Source organism: Buteo buteo, chromosome 6, assembly GCF_964188355.1.
Source record: "Buteo buteo chromosome 6, bButBut1.hap1.1, whole genome shotgun sequence".
Taxonomy (NCBI): Eukaryota; Metazoa; Chordata; class Aves; order Accipitriformes; family Accipitridae; genus Buteo; species Buteo buteo.
The window spans coordinates 44,074,340-44,092,343 of NC_134176.1; the positions used below are offsets into that span (position 1 = coordinate 44,074,340).

Below are 18,004 nucleotides of genomic sequence, written 5' to 3' on the forward strand. Positions count from 1 at the left end.
AGACAGGTCCCAGCAAAGCTTCCCAACAGCTCTCTTACCAGGCAACGTTTGGGAAACAAACTCAGACAAAAAAAGTCACCACCCACCAAATACCAAAGGCACATATGTTTCAGGAAAGACTTACATGTAAATCCCAAATTCTAACCTCCCCATCTAGGCATCCTGAAGCAATGAGGCCCGGAATGGTGGGATGGAAGGTGACACACCAGGGAGTGCGGCGATGTCCAACCAAGGAATGAACACACTTGCCCGTTTTCACCTCTGTGATGTAAATGTTGTGGTTCACATGTGTGGAAGCCATTAGGGTCCTGGGAATGAAGAAGGCAAGACAAACGTCAGCATGAGAACAGTACAGCAAAACCAGACCATGGTTAGCTTCATCTCAACAGGGTCTGTTCACACCTAACCCAGCAGCTCTCCCATACAGACCTCAAAGGGTAAGAGGCTACTGTCGGCAATGGCCACAAAGCTTCCTGTAGCCAGATTTCAGGGTCCATGCAAACATGAGCTCATCTGATCTGCAAGCACAAACTTGACCTTGAAAGTCAGAGTGAACGTGCAGCTCAGAAGGAACTCCTGAGTGACAGTTCGGGGCAAATAAATACTCCCAATTCTCCACACCATCTTGACCACTGTCAAATCAAGTGACACTAAGAGAGATCCCACCTCCATTTCTGCTTCCAACACACGCATCATTCTGCTCTGTTCTTTAGTGCTAGGTAACCCAGTGGGTGTGCCACATCACTTGGCATGTTGTGCTAAAACACCCTTTACACCCTCAAGTTTCTTATGAAATCCCATGGTGGCCGCACAGATCCTTTTTCCTTAGAACTATACATCGCTTGGGTACCTCAGAAATTAAAACACCAACTATGCTCGAAGCTGTGAGATTAGGAAGGTGCGCACGTTCCATCCATGCATGTCAGGAACCAGGAGTTTCACTCAGCTATTCAGGACTGGACAACTCAACGGGCACAAGCCTCCATCACTTTTGTAAGTGTAAGGAGACTGCTGAAACAGGGAACGAACTAGGAATTAATTACCTGTCTGGACTAAACGCCAGCAAGAAGGTGGAGCGTGGACTGTCTGGTAACTCAACTTTCTGAAAAAGCCAACAAAGCAGGAAGTGTTGCAAGTGTCATATGATCATACTTTAACTGTAAGCCACACAGACAACAAGGGGAACCCGCTGCAGGAACATATCTAGTATCACATCACTGCAGGAACTGAACAGAGCCAGAGAGCATATCAAGTGTAACACATCAAATGTACAATCAAGAGACAATTTATTTCAAATCCCTGCCTCCCTTCCCCCACTCCAAGATCAAGCTATGCACCTCTATCCCACAACCTTACCTTGCCCTCCCATTTCATCCATCGAGTTTTATCCTCCACCAACTCCTGCAGGAGCCGCTGAGCACCCAAGGCTTGGGTACCCCGTTCCCTACCCCACAGGATGCGGACAGCATTCTTCTCCGGTACAACCTTCATGGCTCTGAGCAGTCAACGTTACACCAACTACTGGGAGGAGACACCAGCAGGTTCCAGATGACAACCACCACCAAGCTACAAATAGGCTATCCACATTTCAGTTGTTTATCCTCATGGAAACCTAGAAAGAAAAGAGAACGATAAGGAAGGCAGCTTCTACCTTTATCTCATAGATGAAGTAAGACCTTTAAATCCCAAAAGACTGGATTTAAGACAAAAATCTATCCTCTCCTGCAGCCTTTGCTACCTTCTTCCATTATCAAGGCCCAATTTTGACATTTCTGCAGCCAATGATTACTCTGAAAGGTTTCTGAAAGCATTTAGCCCTCTCCTTGTACACATGCCCTAGGCATACCACACCTACAGAGAATAAAAAATTGGCCTTGAAACCTTTTCCCTTCCCTCTGTCTCTTGCTGTATACAGTAAAGAAAAAAAGATTTATGAAGAGATGGTCTTTTCACACCTTGAAGATTTAGGTCCTATCTGGGAAGGGTAGCTAGAGGATAAGTGTTAAAAAATTGACAATATGACAGAGAAGTCTCCAGGGAATTATTCAAATTTCAGTAATAGTAATTATTATCACTGCAAAGATGATTGATAGACCTCAAGTCCAAATTACTACCAACCCCATCACAATAGCTTACAATGTATGAAAACAACCATGTATCAGACCAAAACCTTACACTGCAGTGGCATCTTGGCCAACTCCATCATGATTCATTTCACCTGTCTGCACATCATCTTTCCACCTAAATTGCTCTTAGAACAACAGTGCACAATGGCGAAGATTAATGCTTTTAGCACACTTTGAGCTGCTAAGGAAAGCATTAATACCATTTTCTAGAAAAACAGTTCATTGAAAGAACGAAATATAGCGACCCTGATAGCAAGCAAGTTACACAGCTTTTGAATGGTCTCATATATTGGAGTTTGCCACCAAAAGCTCTCCAGAAACAAGAAGTTTCTTAGGATACATAAACCAAGAAATGCTGCTGCAATGCTGTTACCTTTTAATCCCAGCAGAGTGCACATACTACTCTGTCATCTCTTTAGAACCTAAAGATCTAAAGATAAATCCTCAATTCATGTTACACTGAACAACATCATCAATATTCAGTAGAGAAGGAAGCAGCAACTTAAAGCAAAAAACACACGTACAGGGAAAAAAGGTCATGTACACAAGAAGAGTTGGATTGTTAAGTGACAGAACTCAGAACGGTCATTAGCAAGCCTTTCTTTCCTTCCACTCTCCCTAAAAAAACTCTTGAGCAGATGATTTAAGACAGCTGCTGCTTACAGGGAGGAGCTGTCTGAAGAGATAAGCCAGCAAAATCAGTTCTAATAAAGCCCAGTTTTCATTTGTAGAAGTACAATAAAGGGTACTGAAGTGATGAACAAGTAAAGGCATCCATCTTCCTAGAAAAGAAATTCACCACAAAGAAATTCAAGCTAGCTGGAAATTCCCTGATGCTTAATGTGAACAGCATGGGGATCATCTATTTTAGAGAAGCTGAACTCCACAACGTAAAATAAGCCTTCTTTCAAGAATCTGTGAAAGTCAGCCAAACATTAGGTAGGAATTATTCTACAAAATAAAAGCCTTACTGGAAAGCAACATAAAAACTAAAGATATCATTGCTGCAAGCGGATTCTTAAAAACAACTGTACAGATTAAAAAAGCCCAGACCCAAAAAACTAGAACAAGGATAACTGGAGTAGATACAGCCAAAAGCACAGTACAAAATCACCAAATCTTTTTTCACTAAATGCTAATAAATCCTCATCTGGATTCTGCAAACAGCCCCAGTCACCCATGTTCAGAAATGACTGGATTCTGACAGTAAGCAGCATGGAGGGGAAGGACAGCTCAGAATGATACAGGCAATAAAAAGCCTATTTTACAGGAGGAAACTGCAAGTCTAGTTTCGCCTAGTAAAAGTAAGAGAACAGTAGCTGAATATTCTATATGGGTGCATTCAAGGAGTAAGGACTACAACAACCCAAGGATAAATGTATAAACTGGACACAAATGGAAGACCAGATTTGCAGCTGGAATAAGCTGGAAGTTTGAAGAGATCTCAAACATTAAGCTTTGGAATAGCTTTTTGATAGCTGTAAAGGGCAAACAACCTAAATAACTTGAGAGATCCTGGTAATTTACAAACAGGATAACACAATTACTCATGAGAAAAAACAAGCTCTGACAACTTGGGAACATTTCAGACCTATCAGAAGGACTAATGTTCCCTGAAGTACAATAGCAACAAGGAAATCAAGAGATTTAACAAACATCTTTATGTTTATTTATGCCACAGGCAAATCTACATATTGTAAAATAAAGAAACAGATAACACCTGCAACTGCAGTTAGGGAACCTCTTGTATTCACCTTATTGAAAGACTAAGTCATCTTCACTATATAAAATCAAGTACTTACCTTAAGACAGCTTATCTAAATCTTTGCAGATGGGTACTAATTTCTTGAACTAATTTGGCTATAACAAATACTTCATATGTGAGCCTCATGAGCATGTCTGAACTTGATGTTTTTCCCTCAGGGACTGTCCCTGATTTTTTCAGCTTCTTCTGACTCACCTCTTCATCCCATTTGAAAAGAAAAGAAACTCAGGGCTCGAATGTCTATACACTACCCTGCTAACCTGCTCAACATTTTTAAAAGCTGGGATCTCTTCAGAAAACACCAAATGCATCCTTCTTGAGTGGGGCTGGCACTCCAGTGTTACCCTGGATCATTCTGGGGGCAAAGCTTTATCCATGCCTCACAAGGGGAAAGTTTACTCCTTTATCTGAATTAGCTTGAATACAGTAACTGCTCTCCGCTAGCTGGTGACACATTCAGGAACACTACAGACCGGCAAAGAAAATTAGAGCCTTCAAATGGAGAAATAGATGCAGTGTGGACATGGGCATTACCTTTGTTCACTTTAGCAGGAAGCCTTTAACCTTATTATCGGATCACATGTTCAGGTTTGGTTTGGGGTTTTGGTTTGGGGTTGTTGTTTTTTTTTTTGGGGGGTGGGTGTTGGGGGTTTGGTGGTGGTGGTGGTTTTTATTAAAAGGAGCCAGTTCCTTCTCTAATCTAGCAAAGATACCCACCAACTCCAAAGATTTTGCTCAAATATAAGCAGCCAAATAATGACAGCATGTTATTAAATACCATTAGCAGATAAACCATGGGAGTACCAATCATATTTATAGCTACTCAGTAGCCCTCTGACTAACAAAGTTTAAATGAAATGCAGTGGGTTTGAAAATACTTCTTGGGCCTCACCATAAAGAAAACTTGGAGCTCACTAGATCAAACCTGTCCAGGCAAGTGGTGGACTGATTCAGTAACAGCTTCTATTACAAATACCCATGCTATCACAACTGATAAACAGCTGACCACCAAAATAAGGAACTGCTCAGAGATTGGTATTTTTCTGTTTTCTTCTTGTTGGAGGATTCTTTTGTGTTTTGGTTTGGGGTTTTTTGGGGGCTTTTTGTTTTGTTTTGTTTTTTTAATCAGGACGACCAAAAGTGGAGTCCAACAACTGGAAGATTAGCTGATGCCCTGGATGTGATCCAGGGCACCACAGAAATTCTGAAAGTGGAGAGTCAGAAATTTTTCTATAATTGGCAGCTTTGTTTCCTTAACAGTTTTCTCCCTTCAGGGCATTTCAGGACAGCATGCTGGGCTGTTTACAGTTTTGGAAAGAGCATCACACAGCCCAACCCCAAGCCTTTTACTTGCTCTGTGCCAGCTGTCCTCGAAGAAGCCTTAAGAATTCCCAGCCTCAGAGCAATATAAGCTAATTTGTAATTGTCACTTTTACAGATGCTGAACCTCTAGAAAACCAAAGCAAAGCAGCAAATTTGTAAACTTCATAGTGGTACAGGACCCCATGAAAACACTGACAAAAAAGGTAGGGAGAGAAGAGGAATAAAAAGTAGCACATTCAAATCACCATATAGAAAGGATGTCAAGATATTTTATGCATTATGCAGTGGTTTACCGTGCCAACTAGAAACTTTAGCACTTTACAGAGATGATGGTCCCATCTCTTAACATGCCCCACCCACCCACATCTTTGGCACTATTAATTTTGTGGAGATTCCTCTACCACTGTTTGGGGAGCACTACTGGCTTTGATACAAAGAAGAATATCGGAGTACTATCTAATGTTATTCAGTTCTCCATTGGGGAAAAAAAAGTTATTTCATGTGGCCTTCAGCTCTCAGACTACAAATCTATTACCACTGAATAACTTCTTGGTTGCGTGCTGAGCCCAACACTAAAAGCCTTTCTTGATGAGTGCGTACAGAAACAGTGTAAACAGATCTACCAGTGTTTAAAAGGAAAAGAAAAAAAAGCTGCAATCAGTAAATGCTATTTATAACAGGAGTTCTATCCAAAGGATACAAATGTCCAAATAATTTTAATTTTGCTGCCCAAGTCTCAAGTGACTGATGAAGAAAGAGGCAACATTAAGTGAACTATAAAAGCTGCCTCAGGCGTTGCAATCTGGGATCCACAGAGAGAATGCATGTATAAGCTTCCCTAGAAAAGACCAGAGAGGAGAAAAGCATGTGCTGATAGTTTCTGTCTCAAAGTTCTTTTGTCAAGTTTTAAGACTTCCAGAATGCATTGACTGCAAAATGGATATGATCCACACAGGTTATGGGCCAGTGCAAGCTCTATACTTTGTATTAAAAGAACACAGATGGGGGAAAAAACAAAACAAAATGAAAACTGTTGTGAACAATGAGGCATGTCACTGACCTGCAAAAACACAAGCAAACTTGTCTCTAGAAGAGAAACAGATTATTAGTACTCTGAACTATCCCAGATCTGGCCATGGGCCCACCTATCTTCTAAGCCAGTAACTTCTGTTTTCAAAATGTCTGTTCTTAAGCAAAGTGTCCAGCACTAACAATAAAGCATGCCATTTCATTTATTCCAAATTAAACTGCAGCATCTCAGGCTTTGAATATCAGCAAGATATTCAAGATTTCAAGAGTATTTTCTATTGTATTTATTAAATATTAGTAATTTGATAAATATTAGTAATAATTTAGCATTCCCACTATTGTACATGTGGGTGGGTTCTCCAAGAACAATCAGAAGATCATCAGACAGGTGTGAGAATAGTGTATGCAGCAGTACAGTCCAATTGCTTTATCTTCACTGCCAGTGATCCTCACGTAGGCTGTAGTCACAAGACACACTATTTCCTCAAAGTATTTTTTACAACAAATCAGTTTCCCTTGTATCTTACACAGTTAATTTTGAGGCAAATTGCTTTATCAAGACCCCTATGTCTTTCAGAAGCTCAAAAGAGCAAAGAAGAAAACATTGGGCATATTGAAGACAGTCAGAGATCATCTTGCCAATGACTACAGACTACACAGCCCCTCCCGCTTCACTGATAAAGCAGTAAAATCTGGTTCTGAGACTCACACACAGGAGATCTCCAAGAACGAACCAGACGCCTAAAACATCATTTGGAATGCATGTGCGCAATCACACAGCTCCAGGGACTTTCTAGTTCCCTTGTTTACACTTCAAGTTTTTCCCCCACCTCTGCAATACGGAGATTATGATGCCAACACCTTCCTAAATTGCACAAAACAATACCAGGTAACAAGCCCCAGAAACGCTATCCCGGAGAGAAGACCTGAATTCTACTGGCAGTTTTATTAAAAATATTGATTCCATTCATACCACATGTCATGCCATTCCCGCTAACCCTTTTCATGTGTCCACTTGAAAGACGGAGCAAAATAAAGTTCATTCAAAACCAAAACAAAAAAGCTGATTTGCCCTCTTTACACTGCATCAACTCAGCTAAACAAGACAACTCAAAGAGTCCTAGTTTGGTAAGTAATCGAACTATGTAGCACTGGAATTTGAACAATGCTATAACAAAGACAAAATCAGTAAAAAAAGGGTGACATGACTCATATCCAGAATAGTTCCACGGCTCAAAACTTAAGACAAGTGTTGGAGGAACAGGACTATGTTCAGTATTAAGCGACAGGGCCACATGAATTTCTGACAATGTACCTGATCAGCTACATATGTACATTTTCCTGAAACAACATGATTTGTCTTTCCTTATGGGAAGTACATGTCTTCCCTATGGTACTTCCATATGAGCTTTATGACCATTCTCAGAGGTTCTAGCTCTTCTTGGGTTAAAAACAAACAAACAAAAAAAACCCCAGAAAACGTTTTGCATAGAGACAACTTCAAGTTATCTTGTGGCAGTATCTGAATGAACAGAAAATTGGAAATAAAGTTATGTTGCACTGGAATCTTTAGACAAGGCTAACCCACAAACAAAAACAGTCCACAGAGGTATAACAAACAATTATCTTAAACATAATTAATCAAAACAATGAAAAAAGCAAAACTAGAATCCATTCTTTCACTCTTTTTCTACTTCTGTGTCCCTGATTATGCTTTTAAAAAAACAAAAGCAGCTTAATTTAAGACACTAGAATTATGCAGATTCCTGACATTAGAGCACAAAGCCAGTCTTCAACTAAGTGCCCTTAAATATGGGGGGGAAAAAAAAACAAACACTAAAAAAAGCCTTAGGAGGAGAGAAAGTAAGTTTATGATGCAACTATGCAACAGAGTCTAAAACTAATAGCATGAAGACAATTTCATTATATGGCCCTGGGTTTAGTCTTCAAAGTTTTTAAGATATTCCCCAAAGTATTATTCTGTAAGCTGAAGTTTTCTCTTGATTAAGGCCAGAGATATTTGTAAAGTAATTCCAAAGCACATCTTCTGCAGATGCACTAGATACAACTTAGAGCAGTGTATCCACAACTCTAAGCACTTCCACATAAATCAGAACAAGATTCCTAAAGAAAAATAACTTGCATTAGTGCTTCATGATTAAAAAATTCAATGCCGTGTTTTAAATTGAAACCACAAACAGCTTAGGAAATTCAATTACATTACAAAGATGTCAATAGTACATTGTCATTTCAAGATCCTATATGACTGCAACAGGGACCTGATTGCCACTTGAATCTTAGTTTGTCTTCCCAGTCTGGAGTAAATGAGCTATAATACTCTTAAGATAACTTTGCAGTCAAAAGAAGTACTTTAAATTGACAGTTATTTACATCAAAATGATGAGGAAGTAGAAGAGAAGCTTGCAGCTATCAACTCCTAAAGGTCAGAAAATGAATGGTAAATATAAAAAGGGAAGTAATAAAAATAAAAGTGATCAGCTGTGTCTGGAGTCTGACAGTTTCATTTACCAATGAGAATATGGAGCACTTTCATCACTATTATTACAATTTCCACATAAACTTAATGAATTTTTGAGAAGAGAGATAGTAGTTCCAATCCAGAAGATAGGAAGAGAATAAATATAATTTCACAAAGCTGTAAGATAAGTCAAACAGCAGAACTGAGATCCAGAAAATTAAGAGCTCGTTTCCCCAATTCCATACTCAGACCACGGCATGTTTTGCCAAGTACTGTACACAGCAGGAAATGAGGGACAGAGAGAAAAGAGAGAACTGGAGTAATAGAGAGAGACAAATAGAGCCACACAGAATTCAGATTAACCTCTTAAGAGAATTATTCTCATTTAGATAGGAAAGTAAAGGAACTTTCAATTCAAAATCCCAGCGTTTACATTAAAAGTCACATCAAGGTTCCTCAAGCTCAAGAGCCACAGCCAAGTGCCCCCTAGTGACACCATACACACAAGAGAAAATTGGGAGCACCAACGTGAGAGAGTAGCAGAAGCAGCATCGAGTATCCACAAGATGAAGACAAAATATTTTGTGCATTCAAGGCTGCACTTAAGGCATGTGCACCTTATCCAAGTAATAAAGAAAAAGCAACTGGAAGCGAGAACATATTTTTAAAAAATGCAGTTTGTATAATTTCCTGCTCACATGGAAATGATCAAATAAGTTAACAAGCCAAAAAGCAAAAATGACCTACACAGAAGCTTAAGTCTTCATGCACAGATGTATCAGAACCAAAGAAGAGGTGGGAGACAAAGAAGATTTAGACTCTGAACAAAGAAACAGCCAATTCTTGACACCCTTTCCCTTCATGGCGTTGGACTGAGGCTGCGGGAAAAATACATAGGGAGGGGGGAAAGTGTCCAAAACACAGGTCAGAGACTCCTCTCAGCAGTTCTATGCTGCACAAGGTGGAGAATTAGTGCTACATACCAGGAAGAGGGCAGCAGGAATCACTCTGCTGGGACAACCCAAAGGACCTCACTGAGAACATTCAAAGAGGAGTTGTGCGAGCACATGGATTAAGATGATTCTCTCCACGCTCAGGCCTGGCACCTCATCATCCTGCACATCTTCAACAAACAGTTTACAAAAACTGGAGACAACAAACAGTTACTAGTCAAGAGTTCTTAACAACCAACAAGTTCCGAGAGGCAGACAAGTAGGTTTCCCCTTGTTTTAAACAACCCAATCAATTGGTCTTTCATTAAGTGACTACTATATCATTTAACAATTTCCCATTAAACTATTTCTAATATTAATCTTCTTCCACTGCACATCACCTTGTTATTTGCTTTTGAAAACCACAATTCTTTTGTCCTCACCTCATTAATATTTTGTTTCTATCACCCTCTCTGTGTTAGTGCAGGGCTACTAACACAAAACACGCAAGGTAACTATTAACATGCACTATGCCCTTTAGCAGGTCTCCAATAATACAAACTCAATAGGGGAAAAAAAACAAAAACAAAAAAACCTTAACACTATTTGTATTAATAGCACTAATAAGTATTAACATCAACAGTAACTTTGTAAGAGCCTTGAATTCAGTTAGCTTGCTAACCATGGCATAAAATATACTAAAGTTACTTTCCAGAAGTTTCATGAAAAATTATGACACAAAAAAAGGAGTAAGTATACAAATGCCTAACTTACAGCAAGGGGATACTAGCAGACAGTATCATTGCTTGCCTTCTGTATAACTGGTTGTTACAGCTGCATGAAAGTGCTGCACAGAAAATGGAAAAGTAGGAAACAACCAAACAAGAATCTGGAGGGTCAGTTATGACTCAGAGAAGGGCAAAAGAAAGAAAACTAAGAAGAAGCTGTCAGCAAAGTAAACATTCTGCATAAACTCCCCAGCAACTGAACCTGAAAAGGCAAGTCCAGATATTTGGATCCAAACATATTCTTCATTCTAAGTATCAGAATAAATATCAATGCTAATGGACTGCCATACTCATTAACAGCCATGCTGCCACAAATCAACAGATAAGTACAAGATACTTATTTGTTACTGTCAAAATACAAATGGACCGATTTGAAAAAAAAAAATTATCTACAGCAACACCAATTGTGGACTACAGAACTAGTAAACTGGCTATACTGAAGAGTTATGAATGTTAGAAATGGCATTACAGCAGCCTTTCAGAATACAAACAAGGATTTTAAATTTAGCAGAGAATTTCAGGTACTGTTGCCTACGTCACCCATAAGGCATTCAAATCTGCCTGGATTTAACCCTATACCACATTCTGAAAACCGACCCAACAACAAAATTAAAACAGTCTGGTCATGGATTGACAGTAAGCATAGGTTACCAGCAGGTCATTCTTAGGTCCCATTTTAACATTCCCATTAGCAATTTGAAAGAGGATGGGAGTGGCAAAGGCAAAGAAGCCAGAGGACACCGAACTGGGTGGGGCAGTAAACAAGGACAAATATGGAAAAAACACACTAGGTTTTGATGTAAAGATCTAAGAACATTTCATACAGAGGTGAAAATTGAGCAGCACTAAGCACTCTTCCTGAACATATTTATACGGACTCTACATTCACACCGCTCTTCTTCCCGAGAACTAGCTTGTGTCCAGATACTAGCTATTGTTGAACAGGTCTCTCACAACAGAACGATACTGTAAAAGTGTGTATTGGGAAAAATTACACTTAACCATCTAAAACATCTCTTGAAGATGGAATACCGTTTTGGTGCAGGAATCGTGTTGCAAAAATTGCTCACCAAAGACAGCAGAAAGCATAGCGCTGACACAATCAGAAGTAATCTCAAAAAAAACTTAACGAACACTACAGAAACTTAGGTGTTGTCTGGAGGAGTACTGTAGGTGAAAGCAAAAACGTTTCCATAGCTAGTGAATTAACTGGGTGTGTGCTCCCTCACAAGAAAAGAGGTGATCAAGTGTCATCGTGCTAGAGGCACACACGAAGGCATTTTATGCGAAATACTACTTTCACAAGCGAGCGTTCTGCAACACACCATGGAAAACAGAAGGAGAGATCGAGAAGACAACGCTTACTTCACGTTTTATTTGGCTGAGGCCGGAAAACAACACCAACCACCACAAAAAATATTTATTATTTCAGAAGAGCAGCCCCAAAACGCACCCTGACCTTACCCAGCTGACGGCGGGGGCCGGGACGCCCCGGCCTGTTCTGGGGGAGCAGCGGGAGGGAAACTCAAGGCACCCCCGCTCGGGTACAAAAAAATCCGGTTTTTAGGAGCGCGGGAGCCGCTTCCCTCAGAGGCCTTCCCCTTCCCCTCCCTCCCGGACTCCCTGCACCGGGGCCGGCCCGGGGCAGCGCGGCCCGCCGGCTCCCGCCGCGGCCTCCCCGCTTCCCCCCGCCACCCCCACCACAGGCCGCGGTCCCGGAGCTCCCGAACAAAGGCCCCGGCGACGAGCCCCAGGGCCCCCTCCCCGGCCCAGCCCCGCTCCGCCCGCCAGCGGCCCAGCGCGGGCAGGTGCCCCGCCACCTTCCGGGGCGCCGCCGCGGGGACGGCCGCCCTCCCGCCCGCCCGGGGAGCGGCGGCGGCGGCGCGGCCCTTGTCCTGGAGCCGGGCCGAGTGCGTAGGCCCGGAGCCTACCTGGTGCGGAAGGGCCGGGGCCAGGGCCGGGCCCGGAAGGAGCGGCCCCCAGCGCTCGGTCGTCGCCGCCGCCGCCGCTCCGAGCTCCGGCCAGGCGAGCCAGCCGAGCGCCGAGTCGGACCCGAAGAGCGGCGCCCGTGAGCGGTACCAAGGCCCGAGCAGCCGAAGCTAGAACGCCGCCAGGCCCGAGCAGCCGAGAGACGATGTCTTTCGCCGCCGTGCCGTGCGGCGCCTGGGTGACGTAGGGCAGGCGAGACGAGTCGAGCCCGGAGGGCGGCGGGTAGCGTCCGCCGGGCCCGGTCGCCTCCCGGTGCAGCGGGTGTCCCCGCCGGTGCAGGACGGCTGCGGGTGGAGGCCGAGAGTCGCGCAGCGCCAGGCACCCGGTCAAGGGAAAAAACGACGGCGTGCCGGCCCGGGCCGCGGCCTGCCCCCGCGAAACCCTTCGGGGCCGTGCGGGCCTGAGGCCGGGCCTGGCACCGCGGGCGTTCCCCTGCTTTTTCGGCGTGAAAGACGCTTGGAGAGAAAAAGAGCAGGGTCTCGGATGAGACGTAACTGAAAAGACTTTTCCCTGAAGGAGCAGGGCGTTGTTTATTGTTATATATCGATCTCCCACGCCGTGGGCGGCGAGGACCCACAACACGTACTCAGGCCCTTGGGAAGAGGGAAGGGGCAGCAGTGAGAAACCCTCGGCAGGCAGCAGTCCGAGCTGCTGCATCTTGCTGCATCACCTGTATTGGAGAAGTGAGAGCCTCGGAGAGGGGGGATTTGGGTGTTGGAAGGAAAGTCCAAGCAAGCCAGGGCACTCTGTGCTGGTAAATCAGCAAGGGGAGGGAGAGATGAAGGAAAAAAAAAAGTCAAAAGGCCCGGACAGGTGAAGTTTAGGGCTCGAGATTTGCTGTAATACACAGGACTGGAGTGAGCAAGGGCAGCTTGCAGCACGGCTAGACAGTCTTCCAAGGAGGTATTTTACGGGAAAACTGAAAAGTGCTGGTGATGGGATTTTACAAGGAATTTAGTCAAGTAGGGAAAACTGCAATACCTCGGACAGTCAGTCACTCTCATCCTCCAACAGATGATTGAGAATTATCGGACATTACTTGGTCAGGGTAGACATTACTTTTCAAAGCTCTGACAATGCGCAAAGTTTTAAGTACTCCAGAATGCAGCTGGCAAGATGAGGTGAAAGTATGGAGGAGCAGGAAAGAAACATGAATCTCAGCTGTCAAATTTAAAGATGGTCTTAAACCCCAGGGAAAAGAGAAAAATCTAAATTAATTGTTTTGAAGGAAGCTGCTTAGGAGTACATGGGGCAGGCAAACTGTTCTCTAGATGAGGAAGTTCCGTCTCCCAAGTGAACTGAAGGGTTCTGACATCTGGCTCAACGAAGAATAGTAGTTTTGACTGGATTGATTTTGTCTGATGTGGCCTGATACATTTTTTCCCAAACTGATAAGCAGTGAGATGAGTTTTGAAATTAAACTCTACCAAAGGTGACAGTGGCTGAAAGAAGGCAAAACCCAGCAGCAGCAAACATGTTCCGGGAAGTGCCTCCACTTTGAGTTCACTCTGATCTCGGCACATGCTGAGAAGAGCTATTCATAGTATAAGTTGAGAAACTCCAGCTCGTTATTACGTGACAGTGTTTGTACCTTCATGTGTCCAAGACTCACTTGACCTTAGTGTCACCCACACAGCTCATTCAGTGTCTGCTGGTGTTTAGGTCTAAAGATCAGTATTTTTAGCATAGTCTGTCAGATATGATTATGAGCCATCAGGCACCACGTACGGCAGCAGCTCTTAGCTTAAAAATGCTTTTTTTATTTCAGAAAAGAATTCTTGTATGCTTCCGAGATAAAAGGAGCAGGGTTTTTGGCACAGCGAGCAATATTAGTTCTTAGGTGATAACTCATGGGAAGACACATAAAGAAAATAGTTACATCTGAGATGGTTGTACATAATTTTTTACAGATCAGGTCTTATGAAAACATCTTGCTTTTACATCATAAAGCACGCTTGGTTCTCTGTAAGACAGTAAGTGCTTACTGCCATTGCAAACCTGACAGGACTATCCTGCATCTCCGTCCTGCGCTTAGAAACATGTCCCGTACTTTCTTCAAACGTGGGGCATGATCCAGGCTCGTTTCCTCTAAAAGAACACAGACCTGGCATGCCAGATGGTTGCACTGCTACTTTAAGTAGCTACATTTTTGCAGCATTCTGCATTCCCTACCACTTTTGTTTCTTTTTCTGCCCAGTAAACAATAAAAATCTAAGAAACAAATTTTTCTCAGACTGCTCTCAAGAGATACGTGGAAACACTTGCATCTTCTGGAAAGAGAACATTGCCAGGAAACTTCCCAGACTTGTGCCAGCAACAACTGCGTGCGTTAGTCATCTTTTTCCACTGAATAGGTAGATTGCCAGCAGCGGTACAGCAGCCTTTCCGTACCTCAGCTGTGATCTAAATGGAGAACTTTTGCAACCAGTTCACTTTTTGTGACCCAGCCAGTCCTTGGCATTTCTTTTATAGCAGCCAACAAGATGAGTAGTTTTCTGTTGTGGCAGACATACCCAGTGAGAACTAGAGTTACATTCGCTAGCCCATTTCCCGGTATCTGTTAAGTATTTGACAGTCGACCATAGCTTAACACCTTCTCCAGTCTGTTTGGGAAAGAAGAAACCTTCAACCCTTCTTGACGTTCTGGGTAGGTGCAAGCACTAGTGTGTACCCAGCAAAAAGCCAGACCCCTCCCAGAACACAGCTGTCACCTTTTAGAGGAATGACTGGGTTTGAGGAAATAAGCAAAACTGCAAAATGGTATTTAGCAAGAATTTATACCTGCAAACAAACAGATAAATCTTTGCTTTGCTGCTCATGAATTCATGGTAGACATGAGCCCACATGGAAGTTTAATTTGTGTGAAATACTGTTAAAAAAAATCAATCATACGGGTTTTGGGTTACAAACTGGCATAGAAGTGGTTGCTTTATAGAACAGTGCAAGGCTTACAGATTTTTCGTCATTATCAACAACAATTTCCCAAGCTTCTCCACCAATTTCATGTTAGTCAGGTGAAAGGGGGGGTCTCTAAGCATCACAACAGTAAAAATCTAGCAATTAAATTGCATCTCTGGAGAGACTGAGAGAAGTTCAGAATACCACCTGAAACGAAGAGAGCAAAATTTCTCCTTGTCTCACATCTGCTTAGTCACTACAGACTTAAAGAAGAGGAAGGGGCATATTTGCTCTGTATATCTTCCCAGATGAACCGTTAGAGGCCTTCTCTCTGTCACAACGTTAGCTAAAATGAGTAAGTAAAAGCTCTTGACGAACACGACAGGCTTCCGAGTCCATTGATTCCATTTGCTCGTACTCTTCTTCCGGTTGTTCCATGTGTCCTGTGGCTGGCGAAGACCACACATCCAGCCCATGTTCCAGGGAGATGTTATGAAGCACACAGCAGGCCAGAATGATGTGGCTGGATTTCTCTGGAGAATACTGCAGAGTGCCTTTTGACCCATCCAGGCAGCGGAAACGCGACCGAATGGTTCTGAACGTCCGCTCAATGACATTGTGAGTGGCAGAATGCGCCATGTTGTAACGATATTCAGCAGGTGTCTCGGGGATATGCAGAGGCGTCATTAACCATGTCTGGAGAAAGAAGGAGCTGTCACCTGTTAGCAGGGAAGAGGAGGAGGAGGACAGGTTACATACCTACAGTTAACCACAGATTTCACCTCCTGACCCTTGGTTTTCTGGTACTGCAGGTACAGAGTAACTTATTTCTCTGGCTAAAACAGAAGGCATGAGAAAGCATGGAAGAGTGACAATAACTCAGGTTTACAAATGGGACAACAAAATAAAGGCATTCAGTTTTACACAGGGAAATCCTGGAAGAATACGGAAGAGCTTTAAAAGAATTCTACAGAATTAAAGAGAATTACTACATAATACAGTGAAAGACAGCTGGACTAGGATCCTATATAGAATTAAAAATTGAATAATTCAGCTTAGAAAGGTGTAGGATACTGAAAACAAGCTCTTAACAGAATGAATGTAAACTAATAGATACAATGATCGGACTGTATAAAACACAGATTGGAAGTTACTGTTCTAGATTTCTAAGAGAAGGATCGTCCCAACTGAATTGCAAATCTCAAGGAATCTGCAGGAAAGCAATCAAAAGTCACTTGTGCCCAGAGGCTCTAGGTTCAATAAGGAGCCGATATATAACAGACTTTCCACAGAAAACAACAATGAAAAGTTGACTTACCAAGTAGCCAGCCATCTTTATGTAGCTCAGTTTCAAACTGGCTTCTAAGGGCTGCCCGCTGTAACACCGTGCAGTCGGGCAGGCTGCCTGGCCAGTGCGTTTCCGCACTCAGCAGGACTCCTCTGGCATCACACACCATCAGGCAGTTCAGAGAATGGAGACCCTTTCGGTTCACGTAGGACAGGTCCTCAGCATTTGGCGCTTTGATTGCCACGTGGGTGCAGTCAACCACCCCCAGCACGCCTGGCATGCCTGCCAGCCCATAAAAGTCATCCTTCAGGCTCTGTACGGTGGCTTCATCTTCGGGAAAGTGAATGAACTGTGAGGCTCTTTCCACCAATGCCTCGGTTACGTTGGCAACGCAGCGGCTCATGGAGGCTTGACTAATGCCAATAGCATCCCCCATGCGAGTCTGGAAGGAGCCGGAGGTATAAAAACCCAGTGCAGCAAGTATCTGCGTCTCTGGACTGATGGCCCTGGACCGCTGCGTAGGGCGAGAGAGACTGGCTCCCAGGAGATCCACCAGGTAGTAAATGAACTGTCGGGGAAAGCCGTATGTGGATACTAAATACTCATCCGTGACATCCTCCAGCTTGAAGCGATCCAAAGTCCTGTGTCCGCGGCCATAGAGCAAGAGGTCGCAGTCAAGAACCGCAATAGGTACGGCCATGGCAGTCCTCTGGGGCTCCTCCGTTACGGAGCTTTCCCAGAGCCTTCACCTGCACAAAGCAAAGGGGAAGGAGACTCAGAACGGGTTTTACTGGTCAGCCTTTCAGACCCCGTTACCGTTTTCCTTTTACTCAGGTTACCCAGCGAATCTTTTTACTTCTTTGTACCTGCTTTTTAAAAAACACGGGGGTCAAAGCAGGAGGCTCACGGCGGAGCTGACAACTCTCCAGCCCTGCCTGGCGGGAAGGGGCCTGCAACCCACAGGGATTCACTTGCCGTGACGGGGCAGGGGGGTGGGAAAGGCCGGTACACCCCAGCAGCCCTCCTCCCGGGCTCGGGAACCCTCCCCACTCACCCCCCGACCGGGCCACCTTCACACCCGGCACGGCAGAGAGACGAACCGCCGGTAGCCGTGTGTGTGTGTGTCCCGTCCCCCGGCACCGGAGCGGCGGGCCCTCACCGGCCTGCGGCCGCTTTACCAGGCGATCCCCCCGCCGTTCCCGTCACCCCGCCGAGGCCTCCTCGTTCGCCGCGGCAGATTCGCCGCAGCAAGGAGGCTGCCGGCGGGAGGGACGGCGGCCGCTGCCCCTCTTATCCCGGACCCGGCTACCCCTCCTGCCGGCCCGGTGTGGCGCGGGTGGGCGGGGAAATGGCGGCGGCGGCGGCTCCGTGTGGAAAGTGCCGCCGC

General features: G+C 44.1%; 2 protein-coding genes across 10 annotated transcripts in view; both read right to left on the reverse strand.

The window, feature by feature from the left end:
- Window positions 1–12,477, reverse strand: part of AMBRA1 (autophagy and beclin 1 regulator 1) — a 135,834-nt gene extending 123,357 nt beyond the window's left edge. For 3 of the 5 annotated variants that reach the window (XM_075030779.1, XM_075030777.1, XM_075030773.1), the window contains exons 1-4: window positions 12,374–12,477; window positions 1,357–1,612; window positions 1,044–1,102; window positions 125–308 (exon numbers count right to left, since the gene is read on the reverse strand). In XM_075030779.1, the coding sequence (XP_074886880.1) occupies window positions 125–308; window positions 1,044–1,102; window positions 1,357–1,491 (378 nt within the window). In that variant the 5' untranslated portion in view covers window positions 1,492–1,612; window positions 12,374–12,477. Of the gene's footprint in view, window positions 1–124; window positions 309–1,043; window positions 1,103–1,356; window positions 1,613–9,705; window positions 9,736–12,373 lie in introns of those variants that run through there. The other 2 variants (XM_075030774.1, XM_075030778.1) reach the window with 2 other exon arrangements.
- A 2,712-nt stretch (window positions 12,478–15,189) lies between these two features.
- HARBI1 (harbinger transposase derived 1) lies at window positions 15,190–17,980 on the reverse strand. 5 transcript variants are annotated; one of them, XM_075030784.1, is made up of 3 exons: window positions 17,796–17,980; window positions 16,648–17,366; window positions 15,190–16,048 (listed from the first exon to the last, which is right to left on the reverse strand). In XM_075030784.1, the coding sequence occupies exons 2-3, from the start codon at window positions 17,315–17,317 to the stop codon at window positions 15,672–15,674; spliced, it is 1,047 nt and encodes a 348-aa protein (XP_074886885.1). In that variant the 5' UTR covers window positions 17,318–17,366; window positions 17,796–17,980; the 3' UTR covers window positions 15,190–15,671. The 5 variants fall into 5 exon arrangements, with proteins under 5 accessions (XP_074886885.1, XP_074886882.1, XP_074886883.1 ...); XM_075030781.1 differs by having other exon boundaries at window positions 17,777–17,980; XM_075030782.1 differs by having other exon boundaries at window positions 17,718–17,980.
- Between the last annotated feature and the right edge of the window lie 24 nt (window positions 17,981–18,004).

Bases quoted from the DNA above. Each gene is read 5' to 3' on its own strand.
- HARBI1 (XM_075030784.1), bottom strand. From the start codon at position 17,317: ATGGCCGTACCTATTGCGGTTCTTGACTGCGACCTCTTGCTCTATGGC. The intron at 16,049-16,647 runs GTAAGTCAACTT...CCCTGCTAACAG, and splicing joins TAAAGATGGCTGGCTACTTG to GTGACAGCTCCTTCTTTCTC.